This window comes from Malurus melanocephalus, unplaced genomic scaffold, assembly GCF_030028575.1.
Source record: "Malurus melanocephalus ecotype Western Australia unplaced genomic scaffold, MMel_1.1 scaffold_187, whole genome shotgun sequence".
NCBI classification, from domain to species: domain Eukaryota; kingdom Metazoa; phylum Chordata; class Aves; order Passeriformes; family Maluridae; genus Malurus; species Malurus melanocephalus.
In genome coordinates, this window is record NW_026623419.1 from 1,390,518 (window position 1) to 1,408,378 (window position 17,861).

General features: G+C 41.4%; 1 protein-coding gene across 1 annotated transcript; it reads left to right on the forward strand.

Moving 5' to 3' along the window:
* Positions 1-7,389: 7,389 nt before the first annotated feature.
* LOC130577639 (ovalbumin-related protein Y-like) lies at positions 7,390-11,957 on the forward strand. Its single transcript, XM_057373139.1, has 7 exons — positions 7,390-7,557; positions 8,219-8,269; positions 8,886-9,014; positions 9,790-9,907; positions 10,143-10,285; positions 10,617-10,772; positions 11,549-11,957. The coding sequence occupies exons 1-7, from the start codon at positions 7,390-7,392 to the stop codon at positions 11,948-11,950; spliced, it is 1,167 nt and encodes a 388-aa protein (XP_057229122.1). The 3' UTR covers positions 11,951-11,957.
* Positions 11,958-17,861: the final 5,904 nt, after the last annotated feature.

Consider the following 17,861-nt stretch of genomic DNA (forward strand, 5'->3'; position numbering starts at 1 on the left):
AGTGCTGGRGGCAGTTTTGGGTGCCATAATATAAAAACGACAATAAGCTGTTGGGGGGTATCCAAAAAAGGGCCATGAGGATGGTAAAGGGCCTTGAGGGGAACCAAYACAAGGAGTAGCTGAGATCTTGATTGGTTCAGCCTGGAAAAGAGACTGAGGGAAGACCTCATTGCAGGCTACAGCTTTCTCACATGGGGAAGCAGAGGATCAGGAACTCATCCTCTTTCTGGTGACTAGTAACAGGGCCCGAGGGAATACCAGGAATTTGTGTCAGGGGAGGTTTAAGTTAGATACTAGGAAAAGGTTCTTCACCCTAAAGGTGTTTGGGCACTGGAACAGGCTCCCCAGGGAAGTGGTCACARTACCAGCCTAACAGAGCTCAAGAAGTGTTTGAACAATGCCCTCGGGTACATGGTGTGATTCTCAGGGCTGTTGGACTTCAACGATCCTGATGGGTTACTTCCAACYCAGSACATTCTATGGTTCTATGATTCTATTTCCACCTTAATGCCTAGCGTGRTAAGATAAAAGCAGATCTGCAGAGGAAAGAAGTTGGTGCTACCTGTCTGACAYCCACATTATTTGAATTTCATCAGGATGTTTGTGATACAGACACAGTTGTTTTTCAGTGGCAAAGACAGCTATTTTGCCAAGTATATTTTAATTTTTGTTCTTTAAGAAWTAAAGCAGTGATATAAACTGTTCCAAAAGATTTCAACAACTTAAGGCTTCCCATAAGCAGTTTAATCACCTTTTGTGTTTCTTTTAGTCCAAAATAGTTTATCCAGTCTGTTATATTTAAAAGCCTGTACACTTAAACAGCAAGTAGAACTTCAAAAGGGTTACCTTTGCCACCTTTCCTTCCCATGATTATTAAACTGGAAAGTGCTTAAAGTACAAAGAYATGCCTCAATGACTAGTGCTGTTTTCTGAACAACAACAATGGTCAAAATGAAGGAATGGGAAAAAAGCAAAGGGGCCATGAGACTTAGAGGCAAGTACAAAGCTTCTCCTGTCCCAAAAGAAAAGATAGGAGGCAGGAAAGAGTGCAAATTACTGTATCAAACCTGTAACTTGTTTAATATTTGCTGTTAACAATATTAAAATACTCCAAAAACTTTTTGGGAAAAAAAGCTAAATAAACATTGAAAACCTCCTTGTTGCTACTGGCATTTTTGTCCTTGCCTTCCAAAGGGTTTTCTGAAGAACTGAGGCCCTATTTCTCTAACAGACTGCTATGCAGCACCAGAAGTAAGGCTTAGCAAGGTAACCGGACAAAACCTGAAATCTTCTGCATTTTGTGGTACAAATTGCACCCCTCCAGAAAGCACAAAGAGACATCCAAGGGTCTGCCACTATGACACAACATTTGCCTCCATACAGCATGGAAACAGTACTTGMCTATGTGCCACACACTCCCATTCCAAGTATCTCACCCACACCACACTACTTTCTTTGCACATTAATGTGCAATAACCCTGCTCTCTCCCTCTCCCTTGACATCTCYCTCTGGATATACATACAGGTGCAAAACAGCTGAGATTGGAAGTGACCTCTGCTGATTTTCCCTTCCAAGCTCCCCCCTTCAATCAGAGTCAGCTACAGCAGGTTGTTTGGGACCATGTCCTTCTGTGTTTTGARTATTTCCAAGGATGGAGACTCCACAGCCTCTTTRGGTAACCTGGATTTACCTCCCTATCCATAAGAAAATGTATTTTCTTATGTTTAAATGTAATTTATGCTCTTTCAGGTTATGTCCCTTCCCTCTTGCCTGCTCACAGGAAAAAGTGAAGATCCATCTTCTTTTCACACTCCCATCAAGAAGGTTATGCACGTGGATAAGATCCCCCTGCACTTTCTCCTCTCCAGGGTAACAAGTCCCATCTCTGAGTCTCTCCTCTCATGGCAGATACTTTAATCATTTCATCATCTTTCCGGTTCTCTCTGGTCCTGGTCCAGTACATCCACATCTCTTTTGTACTGGAATGCCTGAAGGTAGATGCAGCATTCCAACAGTGGTCCCAACAGCACTGAGCAGAAGGGTAGGAAAACCCCCCTTTACCTGCTGACAGTGCTTTTCCTAAAGCATCCCCTTGTGCTGTTGACTTTCTTTGTCACAAGGACACACTGCTGACTCATGGTCAACCTGGTGTCTGCCRGGACTCCCAGTTCTTTTTTGGAAAGCCAAAACGATAGCATGGACCCTTATGTAGTGACATTTTTCCTTTTCTGCAGCAATCTTTTCCTGCAGGACACACATCAGGATATTGCTAAGAATCTCAGTAGGCTATCATTCAGAGAGGAGAGGAAGGCTTTGTGGAAGGATGTCTGTGTTGAAACAAGCTAAGAGATTAGTTGATCTTATTTTGTGCAAAAGAAAAACATTATTTTTCCTGGGAGCATGTGCTGAGATAAAGGGCATGCAGGGCTGACTTCCAGTGAGTGRTGGGAGGTAACATGACAGGCACAGTGACATGAGCAATGTTAGTCACAGGCTGCCACAAACAGTCCTGTCTGTGGGGAGGGATGTTGATAACTAAGCTCCCAAGTGGCATAGACAGTTAATTGTGCCAATGCCAGTGGCCWTCTGTCCTGCACTGTGTATACCGGGTGTAAGGACCCAGTCACCCTGCTGCCTTCTTAGAGGCCAATGAGTAAGGCCATCCACATCCTGGCTGCTGGATAATTCCATGGACTGGAGGGATGAATAAGGGACTTTGCATATGTGCTGTGGTGAGTGATAAAGGGACAGCTGTGTGTGCTAGTCCAGAACCTGTTAAGCAGCAGACCCTGGATGTTGTGTGCACTGCTAAGCAGATGTAGTAAGGATGAGTGACTTGTGACCATCACTTCTGAAGATGCCTTCACTTGAGAAATTCACTCTGCCAACACTGAGATGTGCAGATTCATGTCAGAGCATCTGCGTGAGCAAGGCAGCACTGCAAGCAAAGATGCYCAACATTCAGGAGGGCACGGGGCTGACGGTGGAAGATACCAGGTGGGCTAAGAGCTCCTGTTCTAAGGAGCTTGACCAGACATGTAACTATTATTCAGACTGGGGGAAGAACAGAGTCCTACAGGACAAATGAGAGAGGAACCATCATTGATAGCTACAGCACCAAAGTCTGCAGTGGCAGCCAAATGAACAATCACTGGCACCCACTCTGAGCAAGACAAACATGAAACAATCAATATGCTCCTTCCCCCTGACAAAAGAACAGCAGCATGGATGTGAACAAAATCTTGAGCTCTGTGTGGGACGTTGTGATTGGATGAGAGGCTTTGGTCTGTGAGCTGACCTGGACTTCATATTGTTTYGTAAAGGTTCAAATGTCCAAGAGCCTGTTGGTTTAGGGACAGCACCACAATGAAATGCCTGGCGGAGGAAAGGGCAGCAGAGCCTTAGCTGACCTTTTTCTTGGGACAAGCATTGTCAAACAAGGGTATGTGGATAAACACATCCTTCTGTGTTTGTGCTGCATTACACAGCTGTGTTGGACATGGCATTCTATTATCTTTCATCCAAGGAAGTGTTTCAACTGCAGGAAGGTTTGCTTAACCTCACTAGTCTCCATGACAGATTTCAAGTTGCCCACTTGACTAGGCTCTACCTCTCATCTTATAATTCTGTGCTGATAGCTGATCATAAGCAAGATTTTTACTTACTTGAGGAATKATTCAGTTGCTTCTTCAACTTGTTTTACATTAATCATTCATTTGACCAATAAAAAATAGAAATGCTACCAAAACCAGTAGCTTGGGTGCACTAACATGGTTTTCAAGCAGTGGACTGCRCCYTCTCTGCTGTAAACCTTTCTTAGGTTTGTGAAAGAAAACCTTTCTTAGATTTCTTTAGGTATGAAAGAAAAAATTTMTTTCRTAACAAATATATTAAATTCARAAATATTTTGCTAMCAACATTAATGCAGTGAGTTGGCCRTTACAAAAYACCAACTCACAGGATATCTTTGTAGCTACCAAGTTAAAGGCTGTCTATGATGATACAAATGTGATTCAGGTAGATGGTGCACAAATGACAAGTTGGCTCACATGTAGTGAGTGGAAGCCACCACTAGACAATTCAGTTGTCAAGGAAAAAGATTAAAAGCATATTCAAAAGTTAGAAGTGACAGGGTAAAATATATTGGTTAATCCTTTGACTTATGAGCTGTCAGGTATACTGCAATGGACCATGGTCATGAGGGTAGAAGCTTGTTTGAACAAACACAAGGCAGTCTCAAGCCAGAAAGGCAGAAGGATCCCAGCTGCAGGAACAGCTTGCAGTCCAGGGAGCACTCCGAACTGTGTGATTAAAGGTTCACCATACACAGCATGTGCACCCATTTAACCACCCATTTAACCTTGTCTTTCTCCAACAAGGTGGGACACTTTTCAGCTAAATGGGACTCACAAAGTGGTGATCAGTTTTCACACTGCTCCTGTGAGAGAACAGCTCAACCTCTTTGCAGATCTGCAGTGATGAGCCACCCCAGTAGTTCAAAGTCTAAATATCTTTTCTCAAAAGCCCTGTTTCTGCCTAACAAAGGTTGTAGCAGACTGGCCTGGACTGCACACGCTAGTAAACATACATGTAAAGTACCAGTGGRATGTAAATGCACCAATCCTGACCAAGCTCTTCATGGTTACTATTGCATGAGAAACTTCAGCTGAATGGGACTATGAAGAACTGTATAAGGGAGAAAGGTAGGGATGACTCTGAGGCTTTCCTCTTGCACAGACAACTAAAAGGGTTAAAATGTCCACCTCTACTCCCCTGGGGCTTGATTTGTTCTAGACAATTTCAGAGGCATTTTGTATATTGACTCTGGATTTCTATTTTAAAATTACATGACATTTAAGAGGTCAAAGCAGTTCTTTTTATTGTCTGCCCATTCTTTTATTTCAAAGGAATTATGTGACTGCGTTTTGCTTGCTATTGTATATTATGACTGTCTTGCAGAGCATGAATGTTTCTTCAGCTGGTTTGCTCAGCTGATGTGCCATGAAGTTACTCTTGGAAGAATGTAAGAATGGGAAGAATGGTCTTTTAAGAATGGTCTTTGTATGTACAAAAGGCACATTTTGAACCTAGCATCTGGTGCTGTGACCTGTGGAAAAGAACAGCACAYCTTAAACTACCCTTCAAAATTACAGCAATGACTTCAGATCCTTTTCTGGTAGTATCTGACAGAAATCTAAGTATCCTGATGCCTGAATTAAAAAAGTTACAGAAATCTTGTCTTTCTTATTTTCCCAACCTCTCTTTCCCTAACACATTTTTCTTCATCTCTATAATTCTTCTCTATGKAGACTCTTAGAATATTGCTTTTGAAATTGATTTGTATTCCCAAAATATGCTCACTGAGTGTTTTTTTCCACTGATGTGCCGCACAGATGGTCACTATGTCTGAGTTCCTCCAGCTACATTGCTCTGCAATGAAAAACTRTGCTCTGTGAAACACTTTGTGGTCTTTTTCAGTGCAGCAAGGGACACCATGCAATTACATATAACTTCTTGCAGAAAAATCTACTTCAATTTTATTTGATTTGGCAACAAACATTSAAAGGATATGCTCTTTCTTATGTTTCTTGGTAGCAGATTTTCTTCATTCCTTAGGAAGAGCTAGGGATTCTGGTGAGAAGGCTGGTGATACTGGCTGGAAGTCCAGCCAACAATGGAAGAAAAGTTGCAATAAACACAATCCTGCATGTGTTGATCTTACCAAAATTTGTGAGTTCACAGAATGGTGACTCTGAACTSTATCTGGCCTATCACTGCTCATGAYAGAGGAATATTAAGGAAAATAACACAGAATTTCTTACAGACATTCTSTAAGACTGAATTCCTCACCATTTAAAAAAAATTCACAAGTTACATTACACTATTTGCTGCCATAACCAAATCATACTTGCTATTCAAGTTCCAATTAACAGCTTTCATCATTATTTTTGCTTCAGTCATTTCAATGTGCTCCTGTCTTTTCTGCAAGGTTTCACATGCTATGATGAATAAATCGTCCTTTTTGGAAACTTTGGGTTAAAATCCTTTCATTCAGGATTTTTTTTTCTTTTTTGTTTCAAAGAATGGACTTATTCCAAGTAAAAGTGCATGTCTGACATGGAGCTCCATCCATCACTTCATTGGGTAAACACAGAGCAGGCAGCACTGGGCGTGTCACAAAATAACACAAGATATATTTCAAGGGGTTCGTCAAGTCTGCCCCAAGTACAGCTGAGAAGCTGTGCTTTACCTTCCCTGGTGAATCTGATAAGGTAAGCATTTCTTTGAATTACGATTTAACTTCTAAACTGTAATATAAAAACAAATTGTCTTTTAGAATACTTATATTGATGTAACCCCAGGTTTATGGCCTTCAATATCAGTTAAAGAAACTAATTATCAGWGGATGACTTCTGCAGAAATCTCACGTGTCTTCTGTATTATTGTACTRTTTCACATTCTGCCATGCATAGTCAAAGTATTTGTCTTCATGAACCATAGTTTTGTTTACTAACTCTTCCCCATTGARAAGCTGGTGATATGTTACAACAGTTTCCTCCTTCTTCCTCCACTGCTTTAATTTTTCATTTAGTATTAGAAGACAAAATTAAATTTGTTAAAATTCCCAGGTTTATGTAAGATATTCTCTGAACAAAATCAAGGAGTGCAGAATGTTCAAATGGCCCCAGCATTCTGCAGCTCTGTGTTATCTTTAATAGTTTCATTTTCAGAGATAAACAGTGGTAAAAAAACCCCAAGCATTTGCCACATGAATCTGTTTCTTCACCAAGAACATAAATGGAGCTTAAAGCCYAAAATATAGTAGTAAGCAGAATAGGTAAGTAATAAAAAATAGATTTTTATCACCTACATAAGCAGTTCAATTTAGAGAGAGAGTGAGCATCCTTTCTAATAGGGGAACAGTTGGGTGCATTGTTGTTTAAATTATCCCAGAGTAAGGGATGACTGTCATATCAACATGTTGTCTATGTAGGGACTATTATACATATGGCAGAGTACCCTGGATTTTGCTCCTTAGCAGCCACAGAGTGAAATAAATTGCTTGRAGATCCTCAAGACCTTATAAGTTGTATAAACACTATACTGTTAGCGTTATTAGACTTTAAAGTACTGTATTTTCGAGTCTGTGTTGTTTTCTTTCACCAGYCTATAGCCTATAGCTGGCAGATATCCAGCATTTTGATTGCTCATGAATCCAAAAGCGTGTCTGCCTTTTAAATCCACACCACTGCATTCTGTTTGCTGAAAAAAATCCTGTGCACTAAGCTTAGGGTTCATATGCACTGATATTTTTTTGCATTACAATTGACTGATTTCCCCACAGTAAGCCAGACTTTCTGTTTCCTTCAGACAGCAGGGATTTCACAATGGCTTCCATCAGTGCAGCAAATGCTGAATTCTGTTTTGATGTATTCAAAGAGGTGAAATTACACCGCAGCAATGACAACGTGCTCTTTTCCTCCCTGAGCATGCTCTCAACCCTGGCCCTGGTGTATATGGGAGCAAGGGGTAAGACTCAATCTCAGATGCAGAAGGTAAGTTACTTACAAAGGTCCAAAGTAATCTCTACTTGTGCTACTGSCTCCTTCTAAATAACATCACTGAATAACATTATCTACTGATGAGGTTCTCACCTGTTTTAATGCACAAGAACTAAGCCAAAGTCACAAAATGGGGAACTGAATCAAGAATTATACATAGAAAATAACAATAAAAAAGATGTGTTATTTTCAATATAACAGGCAGTCGACTTACACATAAAAAATTCTCAGGGACAACAGCAAAGTAGATTACCAGTCAGGCAATTTTGCTTTATGATTTTTAAATTCTGACAAGTTCCAGATAATTTAATCATGTTTTCATTGTTAATATATAAAAAAGATAAATCCCAGGAAGAGAGGAAGAGAGAATAGTTTTAGCAATATATAATATGTAACTCAATTAATTTCTAGCCATTCACTAGTAAAAATATAATCTAAGRAAGAGTGGTATTTGCAGTTTTCAAGAAGGTCACAGAGGGCATAGACCAGTTGCAAGGTAACCTGTAAATTTTTAGTTAATCTGTCTTCTCAGTTAGCATGTTTTTTTTTTTTTTTCTGAGCCAAGAGTTTTATCTCAAGCAACGTGCATAAATGTGTAATTCATATTATTTTTGGTCATGCTTCTCATTTCTACCACTGGTTCTTTCTCTTGCAGGTTCTTCACTTTGATAACGTTACAGGAGATGGAGACATTACTGACCCCCAGGTAGGGAAATAACTTAATCTTCCTTTTTGTCTTATTTTCTTCTCAGAACTAGAACTGTTCTGCTTCTCCTCCTGGCAATTTTAGACACTAACACAAATTAAGGTAGTGGCCTCAAACCAAGGGGATCTGTGGAGGGAGGGAGAGAGGGTGTTATTCAACTGTTTTTTAGCAAATGTAGAAAGACAGCAGGTTGTTCATCTTGTACCAGAGCAAGTAATGACATGGGGAGGATGCTTTGGGCACCAGGGTGCCTTCCTGGGCAAATGCTGCTGGGGGGTGGCTGTGGAAGGGGCTCAGCCYCTGGAGCCAGGGTACAGCAGTTTGATTTTCAGCTGAGAGACTCCAAAGCAGGGCAGGAAGATGCTGAGCAGAAAAGAGCCCAGAAGTCTCAGTGACAGGAGCACAACTGCACCTTAAAAGTACATTTCAGGGACTTCACTTGACAAGGACGAACTTGCCAGTTCAATGCACCACACCACCACAGCAGCACTTGTCCCAAAGGTGACAGTCTGTGGCAGAAGACCACCCTGGAGCATCACTCTAAACTGAAAGGGACAATACTTTAGGCTCTTATTTCCTTACAAAATCTATCTTCTTTTTCATGTCATCACCTCAGTGTGGCACTGCTGAATACATCCACAAATCATTCAAGGATATTCTGTCAGACATCAGCCGGCAAAATGCTACCTACTCACTTAGGATTGCTGACAGACTCTACATCGACAAAACATACCCTATTCTTGAGGTGAGTTATATTGTGAACTGATTTCCATGAGATTTCCTCTAAAACCCCTGTGACTCTGCCCTAGAGATGCACTACCAACAGCAGCCCACTCTCTGTTGATSAAGAGGAGATTGTGAGCCATGGGGGGAACTGGTACAGAATAAGTTTGGACCTTTCTGTGCCTGTTAGATGAAGGCAAAATGTGTAATGGCATAAAATATGCCTATGTTACAAATCACAGGGAGTAATCAAGACTGCAGTTCATTTGTCAGAAAAATGGCTTTTAATGAAAAATGTAACATTTAAGGGAAAATAAATGTATTTTATTACTTGAAATAATGATAACTGAAATTGTCAAATTCAGATTTTCTCAAAGCCAAATATCAAATTTTATCAGTGAAAGGAAATTTTGCTTTTGAAATCTAAGAATGTTTTGAAATCTAAGAATGAAATCTACTGTGAACACAGTATTTAAAATAAAGAGTGGACATAAAGAGGAAGAGACAAACATTGTCTGTTCTTAGAAACGTGTTAAACTGAAACTTTTTAGTAAAACAAAGCAAATTTATCAAACTTTTAATTTAGAACCCTGTCTCATCAAAAAGCACCAGACCTATGTATGTGAAGCAGTCTTTCTTGCACAGATTTAAGATTCAGTTATAGGAAGACAGCTATCACTGACGTGTTCATTGACTGACGTGTTCAAACCCAGCAGTAAACCTTCACAGTTCCTTAAAACTGCTTTATTTCACAATCTTTCTCATCAGTCTGACAGCTGTAACCCTTCTGCTTATAGGAATACATAAAGTGTGCGAAGAAATTCTACAAAGCAGAGCTGGAAGAAGTTAATTTCAAAACAGCTGCAGAGGAAGCAAGACAGCTCATTAACTCCTGGGTGGAAAAAGAGACAAATGGTAAGGACCGAAAAATGCGTAGCAGTTATTTTCCCTCACCTACCTTWAACTATATCCTTGTCTTCCTCTCCCCATAACATCTAGAAAAAGTGAGTCAAGCAAGAGCAGGTTGCTTATTGCTATGAAAACAAAATTCCACAAAGCCAGAACACCCACTCTCACCCTACGTCACAGAGATTTGTGCACACAAGAGGAGTTGTGTCTTACCCCTCACTGCCCTTTCTCTTTCTTAAAGGACGCATCCAAGATCTCCTTGTCTCRGACTCTGTTAATCTTGATACTGCACTGGTCTTTGTGAATGCCATTTACTTCAAAGGGATATGGAAAACTGCATTTAAAGAAGAAGACACTCAGGAAGCACCTTTCAATGTGACAGAGGTAGGAGGACACAGACACACTTCTGGCCAGGAAAGATGATGGCTCACACGGCCAGCAGTCTGGGTGTTACAAATACATGTTACAGGTTRGGTGATTTAGTTGTGTCCCTCATTGTCAGTGCCTGGGCCTAAAGCCAAGTAATGTTTGCAAGACCTGTGCATGACCAGGCTTCTAGGGCACACAAGCTGGCATAAACAAAAATGGAGACAYAGCTCTTCTCCAAAGGCAGCATGATTGAAAACTGAGTCCTGTCCTCTCAAAGGTCTTGTACATTTGTCTGACCAAAAAAAATTTCACCCCCATCACATCATCTCACATTTCTGTTTTGCAGCAAGAGAGCAGACCCGTGCAAATGATGTGTCAGAACAGCACCTTCAAAGTGGGAAGAGTGGCTGAAGAGAAAATTAAGATCCTGGAGATTCCCTACGCCAGTGGAGACMTGAGCCTGTTGGTGCTGCTGCCTGATGACATCTCTGGCCTGGAGCAGGTATGGCTTTGGTAGGGGAAGGAGAAGAGTTATGACTTCAGCAGGGCTTGGCTGCTGTCAGACCTTTTGCTGTCCATTGACTTTCCTCCCCCCACACCACAGCTGTGCTGGGCAGGCAGGGGAGCGCAGAAGCTGCCCGGGTACTCAGGCAGAGCCTCTCAGAGAGCCCTGAACTCATAAAACTTCATTTTATAAAATGAAGGTAAAGCAGTGTAGGGCTGCTGGAGCCCTGCAGAAGAGGACATTGCTACGTACACCAATCTCCATCAGGCATCAAAWGCAGACAAGGTAGCAGGAGTTTTGTCACTCTGAATGATTTCAAATGTTTGCTAAAGAAGAAAAGTGTAGTCTAGGAGAAATAAAAAAATGAAAGTGATGTAGAAAGCATTCCAGGAGCKGACTATAAGGAAAATGAGAAAAAGTAGCATTAGAAAAACATAAAGGTGAAGAAAGGGATCAATAAAATATCTTCCAAAAGGAACAGTTTTAGGGTTAATTTGACTTTCTGTTTTCCAAAACTCCATTTTTACAAAAAAATACTTGATCTGATGAAGAAATTTTCAGGTGATAAAGGTTTGCAGAACTTCCTCAAGACAGATGAGATAATGCTCCATAGTCAGGAGGAAGCGCACACGAGAAACAAATGTATTTAAATATCTGTTCTATTGTGTAAAGAAAGTAAATGGGAAAGAAAACAGTAACAAGAGGTAAAACCACAGCTGTCAAGGCCATTGAAATTTTGTCTCAGACATTTAATTCCCTACATGCCTTTGCAGCTGGAGAAAAAAATCAGCTATGAAAGACTCATGGAGTGGACCAGTCCCAAGGTGATGGAAAAGAAGAGAGTGAARGTGTACCTCCCACGCATGAAGATTGAGGAGAAATACAACCTCACATCTGTCTTAACATCCTTGGGTATGACCGACCTGTTCAGCCCCTCGGCCAATCTCTCTGGCATCTCTTCGGCAGAGGGCCTGAAGTTATCGGATGCCATCCACAGGGCATTCATGGAAGTCACTGAAGAGGGYGYTGAGGCAGGTGGTTCAGAGGTTGTGACTGGAGACATCCAGCATTCCTCTGAATTTGAAGAGTTTAGGGCTGACCACCCATACCTTTTCTTGATCAAACACAATCCAAGYGATATGATCCTCCTCTTTGGTAGATATTGCTCTCCCTAAAGAGAAAAAGGGCTGGAAATAATGCTTATGTTCCCCTGAGAAACAGAGCCCCTTTATTCTAGTATTGTAGTATAATCTCATCTCTGCACTACTTTCTCTAAATGGAAAGCCTTCAATATCTAGGGAGATATTCCTGAAGAAGTGTGTCACCTTTCAGATTTTTGGGTGCAGATATTTCTGCTTACACAAGTTGTACTCAGGACTTACATCCAGTAATAAATGAGAATTTCAAGAGGTAGCTTAGAAGTATTTTCCATCGTAATTGAGYATCTTAGGATTCAGGGCCAGTGTTTTGATTTTTGTAAGAAATTCTGACACTGATATTGAGAATCTGGTTTTTCTATAGTTCTCTGAAATAAACACGCTTTCAGAAGTTGTTCCTTTCTGTTGAACTTGCTGGCAACTATCCTTGAATTGATGCCTGGACAACTTGCAGATGAAATACTTAATTTAAGCAAATCATTCTTCTTTGAGGAATGTATTTGTGGTTCTTTGTGTTACATGTACTGTAAGGCTAGGTCTCTTGTTCTGAGGGGGCATACAGAAAGTTTACCATTTCTTTCTAAATCATCATCTCCAAACACAACACCTTCCTGACTTATGCAATTTCCCATCTCCATTCCCATGACATGTCATTGATTTGGTGAATGTCAATTGTTGGTCCTTCTATTTATTCTAATAAAAGCATTGCAAACTAAACATGTCTCTACCTGTTCTGGGTTATGTATCACACAAYCAAAATATATGATATAGTGGGTAATGGTCATTGACAGAAGGGGTTTAGACTGGGATTTAGATCCTATTTTCAAAACCAGAATGTACCCATATATGAAGTCATTAAAGAGTTTTYTTCTAATTATTTTTCTAAATTTTTTTCTAAAATTCTGAGTTTAAGCAAGGTAAACCCTACAGCTCCTATTTTTACCTTGAGCTTATCTCCATATGACATGCCAAATAACTCAKTTTTTTGAATCTGCTATTGAATTTCCATATAGTTTTAAAAGATTTTCTCTACTTGCCCTTAGTAAATATAATGAGGTGATGCCTGAGAGACACAATTTCAAAAACACGAGAAAAATCTTTTTCTTAAAAGGTGGACTGCTTTAACCRTCTAATACCCACAAGAATTGTGCAAGAAGAGGATTATAAACCTTTGATGACATAATTTCCCAGAGATACTATTTCCGATTTTACAGTCTTTAGGGTTCTTCAGGTTGCAGTTTATCCAATTGAAAGGCTTATTAGCATTAATCACTGACTGAAGCAATCTTCCTTCTGATGGCATGCACATGCAGAACTGCAAATCACAGTACTTAAAAAGTGCTTAAAAAGGGAGACACTCGGCACTATTTGGAGCTGTCTCAAACATTTTCAAACTAAGTATTAAATGTAACTTGAAATGGTGATGTTGGCTACAGGGAAACACATTCTCTTAGCTGCTATGAAGCTTGTGGGAGAACTGCAAATACTGGTCTTCCCAAGACAGTTATGAGAGATTAGATATGGTTAACACAAGTATTCAAGCAAAGAAGTATTTTTATRTCTATGCAATTTCAAGGTTTACTGTGCATATCATGTTCTGCTTCTCTTATAGCCTAAAGCAGTAAAGAGAGTTTTGCTGCAACTAAAGCAAAAAAAGGAAAAGACAGGATTTATAAAATATTTTTCTAAGGAGCAGAGGGTGAAAGTTTATAAACAATTATAAACCTGTTATTAAACTGAATCAAGCMTATCTGTTGCTTTGCACTTTCTAGGTACAATTATAATAACGTTGGTATCTATTAAATTACATTACATGGATCTAAAAATGACTATTCTCTTGTTTAATTGTTCCTTTGCTTGATGATTATTTTAAAGAAATGAAAAAAAAAMCCCCAATCATTGGTAAGGAAATTWATTCAATGGTAAATGGTTCCTTAAAACAACACTACAATTAGGTCCACCTAATGTCCTCACAGTGAAACACAACCATTTGACTCATTTTAAATCGGGCCATTAGGTGTCACTAGGGATACAAAATGAGTATTTGTATCTCAAGTCTTCTTACAGACAGACATCTGTTGTAGACTAGGTTTGCGAGCTTAACGTAAATTTCAATTTTGTTCCTAATTTTTGTGTGAGCAGATGATTATGATCAAGATACTGAAATATAGACCAATGGCACTGTGCCTGGAACCCAGTAAGTTTTGAAGAAAAAGACAGAAATACTATTTGCTGAAAGATCAAAGGCACTTTAAGAGGTGTCCGTCCTGGGTGAAAAAAATAATCAAACACTGTAGAAGGGATGGAGCTATTTGGTTTATGAAAGAGAACACAACCTCCATAGAGGCTAAAATGAGAGGTAAAAGTCCAGATTCAGTGAAGTTGAGTAAGATCCACATCCCTGTATCAATGGCTGGGCCCAGTACTGCACTTGTGCATTGCTGGTCGGGACCAGCAGGACCTGCTGCAAAGGCAGTGCCACGGTCAGTGTGGCTGCTGCAGCTCCCATGGGAAGCARTTCTGGAAAGAGCAGCATGGAGGGTGTTACAAAACGATGAGGGAAGAGCAGCCATGTAGAGGGCAAACACTGCCTTGCTGTTTGCCAGTTCTGAAGTCCAGCAAGGTGGTATGTCAATAACTGGCCATCTGTTCATTCACTACACTCCATTTCCACGACATGCCATGTTGTTCTGGATATACAGTACTGCCAGGCTGTGGAACAAAACCAGATACATTACAGGACAGCACTCACAAATGGTGTGTGAACTAAGTGTGCTTTTCCTTCTCATGTCATTTGGGGAAGGGTTGGAGATGACACATCTTCCCAGGCCTTTGGGGAATATAATTTTCTGAGACCACCCCACATCCCTCTGCATATATGAGTTTCGAGAGAGGCCTTCTCATAAGCAAACCAAATCCATGTCTGAAGGCACAAGATTTAGCAGGCATTATACTGTAACCATAGTCACTAAAGGAAATGCAGAGAATTTCCTGGACTCCAGGGCAAAGCTATCCTGGGCTCCCAAATGGTATTTGAGAAAGCACAACATGCTGACTCAAAGTGAAAGCTACATGTCCGCTAGAAAGGCTTTGTCACAGAGTAGGGCTTCAGTTTTCTGTTTCYTGTGAGCTAAGATTTATCAATATGGAAAAGGGACAGAGAGGAAATTGTCAAAGAGCAGCAAGGGTGGGGCTGCTTGGCAAGGAAAGGGGATCCAGGGCAGGAAGACAAGAAGACCAGGAGGGCCCATAAGATTTAAAATGCTGCAGCTGTCCACACTGCTGCTGCAGCCCAGTGAGTCCCAAACATGCCTGTGGTGATGAAGCAGGTCAAATATCAAGACTGGAGGTTAAATCCACAAATCAGGGTCTGCAGTGTTCCTAACCAGAACACTATTGTACATTGAGGAGTTAGTGGCCACATAAAAAATAAATCCAATCTGGCTGATCAGTGCGTGCAGTTTTGTGCTAGGTTATGCTGCGCATACTGCTTGGACCCTGCAGTGCCAAACATATCACGTGGCTGTGGGCTAAACCTCACCTGCTATTCATAATGGAAAACTTTGTAGATGTTCCTGAACTGGCACTCTGTGATGCTGCTGCTGGTGCATCCTTGTCTTTCTCTTGAAGTGAAGCAGCTTTTTTTTGTATAAGTATACTTTCATTCATCAATAGGAATTATAAACAGAGTTGTTTATGTCTCAGAACATACCTATAAAAATGTGAAGATCACACCACCAGTGAACCTYTGCGTGCATGGGATATACACAGCGTGCCGTTCCTGGAATAAAGATCCATCCAATGCTGAACCACTTAAGGCTCTGACCACTGGAAGGGACACGGAAGGGTCTGTGCTATCTCCTTTTCCTCTCTCATGCTATTTCCAATAAAATGCACTTCATTTATTTTGTTACTAGTGTCCAAAATGAACACTTGCAGCAGTGAATTACACTGTTCATCTTGGTGAATTACAGAGTCCACCTTGGTGAGGTTCATGGCCAGGCACAGGCATGCAAACTAGCAAGAGCCACAATCAAGAGACTCTTGAGTGAGTGGGATGTAGACCCCCRTGGAAGCATCTCACAGCTCTGCCACAAACAGTGCTGTGATTCAAGGCTTGGCAGCTGCTTCAGATGTCCCTGAGCCCCTGCAGTCAGACTCCTAGGAGAGGGATGATGAGCTCAAGAGAAGAGGTTCCTGAAGTCCTGTGTGATACAGAGGAAATGACAGAAATTGGCTATTCGGTATATTTTGACATAGGAACTTAATGGTAATAAAAGAAGAGAGTAGAAAGCAGTGAAAAAAAAAAAAAAAAAACCAACCCAATACACAGAGATAGCTGACAAGAGGTAGCTGACAACAAACAGTTGAATGATGGAACTCATGGTCAAAGAATGCTGGAGATGATAAAATTTTACATGATTTTAAAGGGAGACTGGACAAAACCATGGAAGAGAAATCCATTGAGAGGTAATAAACATACAGAAAATACTACCAGCTATATAAGTCCCAGGTCTGAAAACAGCCAGTGGTAGGACTCTCAAGTGTAATTAAGAAAGAGTGGACAGAGATATGTGACAGATGTGTTTGGAGAAACGAAAGACAGAAGACATGGGAATGTTATTAAGAAGAAGGGGATATTCTTAAGAGCAAAGCTGAAGGCACATTCTCAGGAGGCACCACTGAAGGGCTGCAGCCACAGGCAGTCAATGCCAGGGCAATGATAGTCCAGAGGGACTGCAGCCTGTTGGTCATTTATGCTAAAGCAAGGACATCCCTGTGGAACTGGCTGCAGTCTGCTGCTCCTGAAGCAGACTCAGGCACAGGATAAAAGTGAGCATCAAAAACTGGCAGACATAAACAGTGATATGCCAATCCCAACCTCTCCCATTGCCTGCTGCTTCACCAAAGAGTCTGGGGAGCACTGAATGTAACAAAGAAGAGGAAACCAGTAAGCAGAAGAAAGAAGTAGTTTTGTATTGTAGTTAAATCTGGGAAAGCAGGAAGAAAGGCCTGTTCATCTCATAGACTGCTACACTGGTTTTGTCAATACCCAAATCAACAACAAAGATTTAACATTAATCAGCAAGAAATTAGGTGAAACTCTCCAAGTCAAGGCTGTTGCCCACAACAGAAGCCTGTTTCAGCCTGCCTGTCTCCAGTTCTACCTCCTGACAGACCCAAGCCTTATAGTCTTGTCTCCAGGCCCATCTCTTTTGCTCATAAGGATGTGACAGAGCTCTGAGTGCACTAATGATCCTTGAATAATCCTGATCAGCCATACCTGGAATCTCTCCCACGCACCTATGGCCCCAGGAGCTCTAAACTATGTGCTGGACGTTCAGTTCCCACCTGTATTGCATCAGAGSTGTGTGAGTCTGCAGTTCAAACACAGCTGTGCCCATTCCTGGCCAAGAACTCCCAGTGTGACCTTGGCCCTGCCTTGTGATCACTGGGCCTGGACCTACCTCTGCTGTGTGGATTGGCTTTGTCCAATTGATTGGTGTGTCCTTGCACCTGCCTCATAGCTGTGACATTCCTTATGATCTGGACTCCCGTGATCTCCAGGCCTGCTCTGCTCAGCTGCTGGCCAGGCTCCTGCACTGCCCGCTGTGGGATCCCCTTTGCCTCCTGGTTTGTTCCTCCTTGGGCAGAAACTGGTCCTTGCCGCCCCCTGACAGTGAGGTCAGCCCTACTTAGCCCTCTGCCGAGCACTGAGGAGCCTCCGGTCACTCAGGGCCTTGTCCGTACAAATCTTCCTGATCTCCACAAGGTGCTCACCCATTACTCAGATCCAGATTCCCAAGTGAACCCCCTTCCACTCAGCCAGATCATCCTTCCTGGCTTGTTCCTGACCAGCCTCTGGGCCTCGTTGGAGTGATCTGACCACTTCATTCAGCTCCTGACCTCTCATGCCATGTTCCTTTCC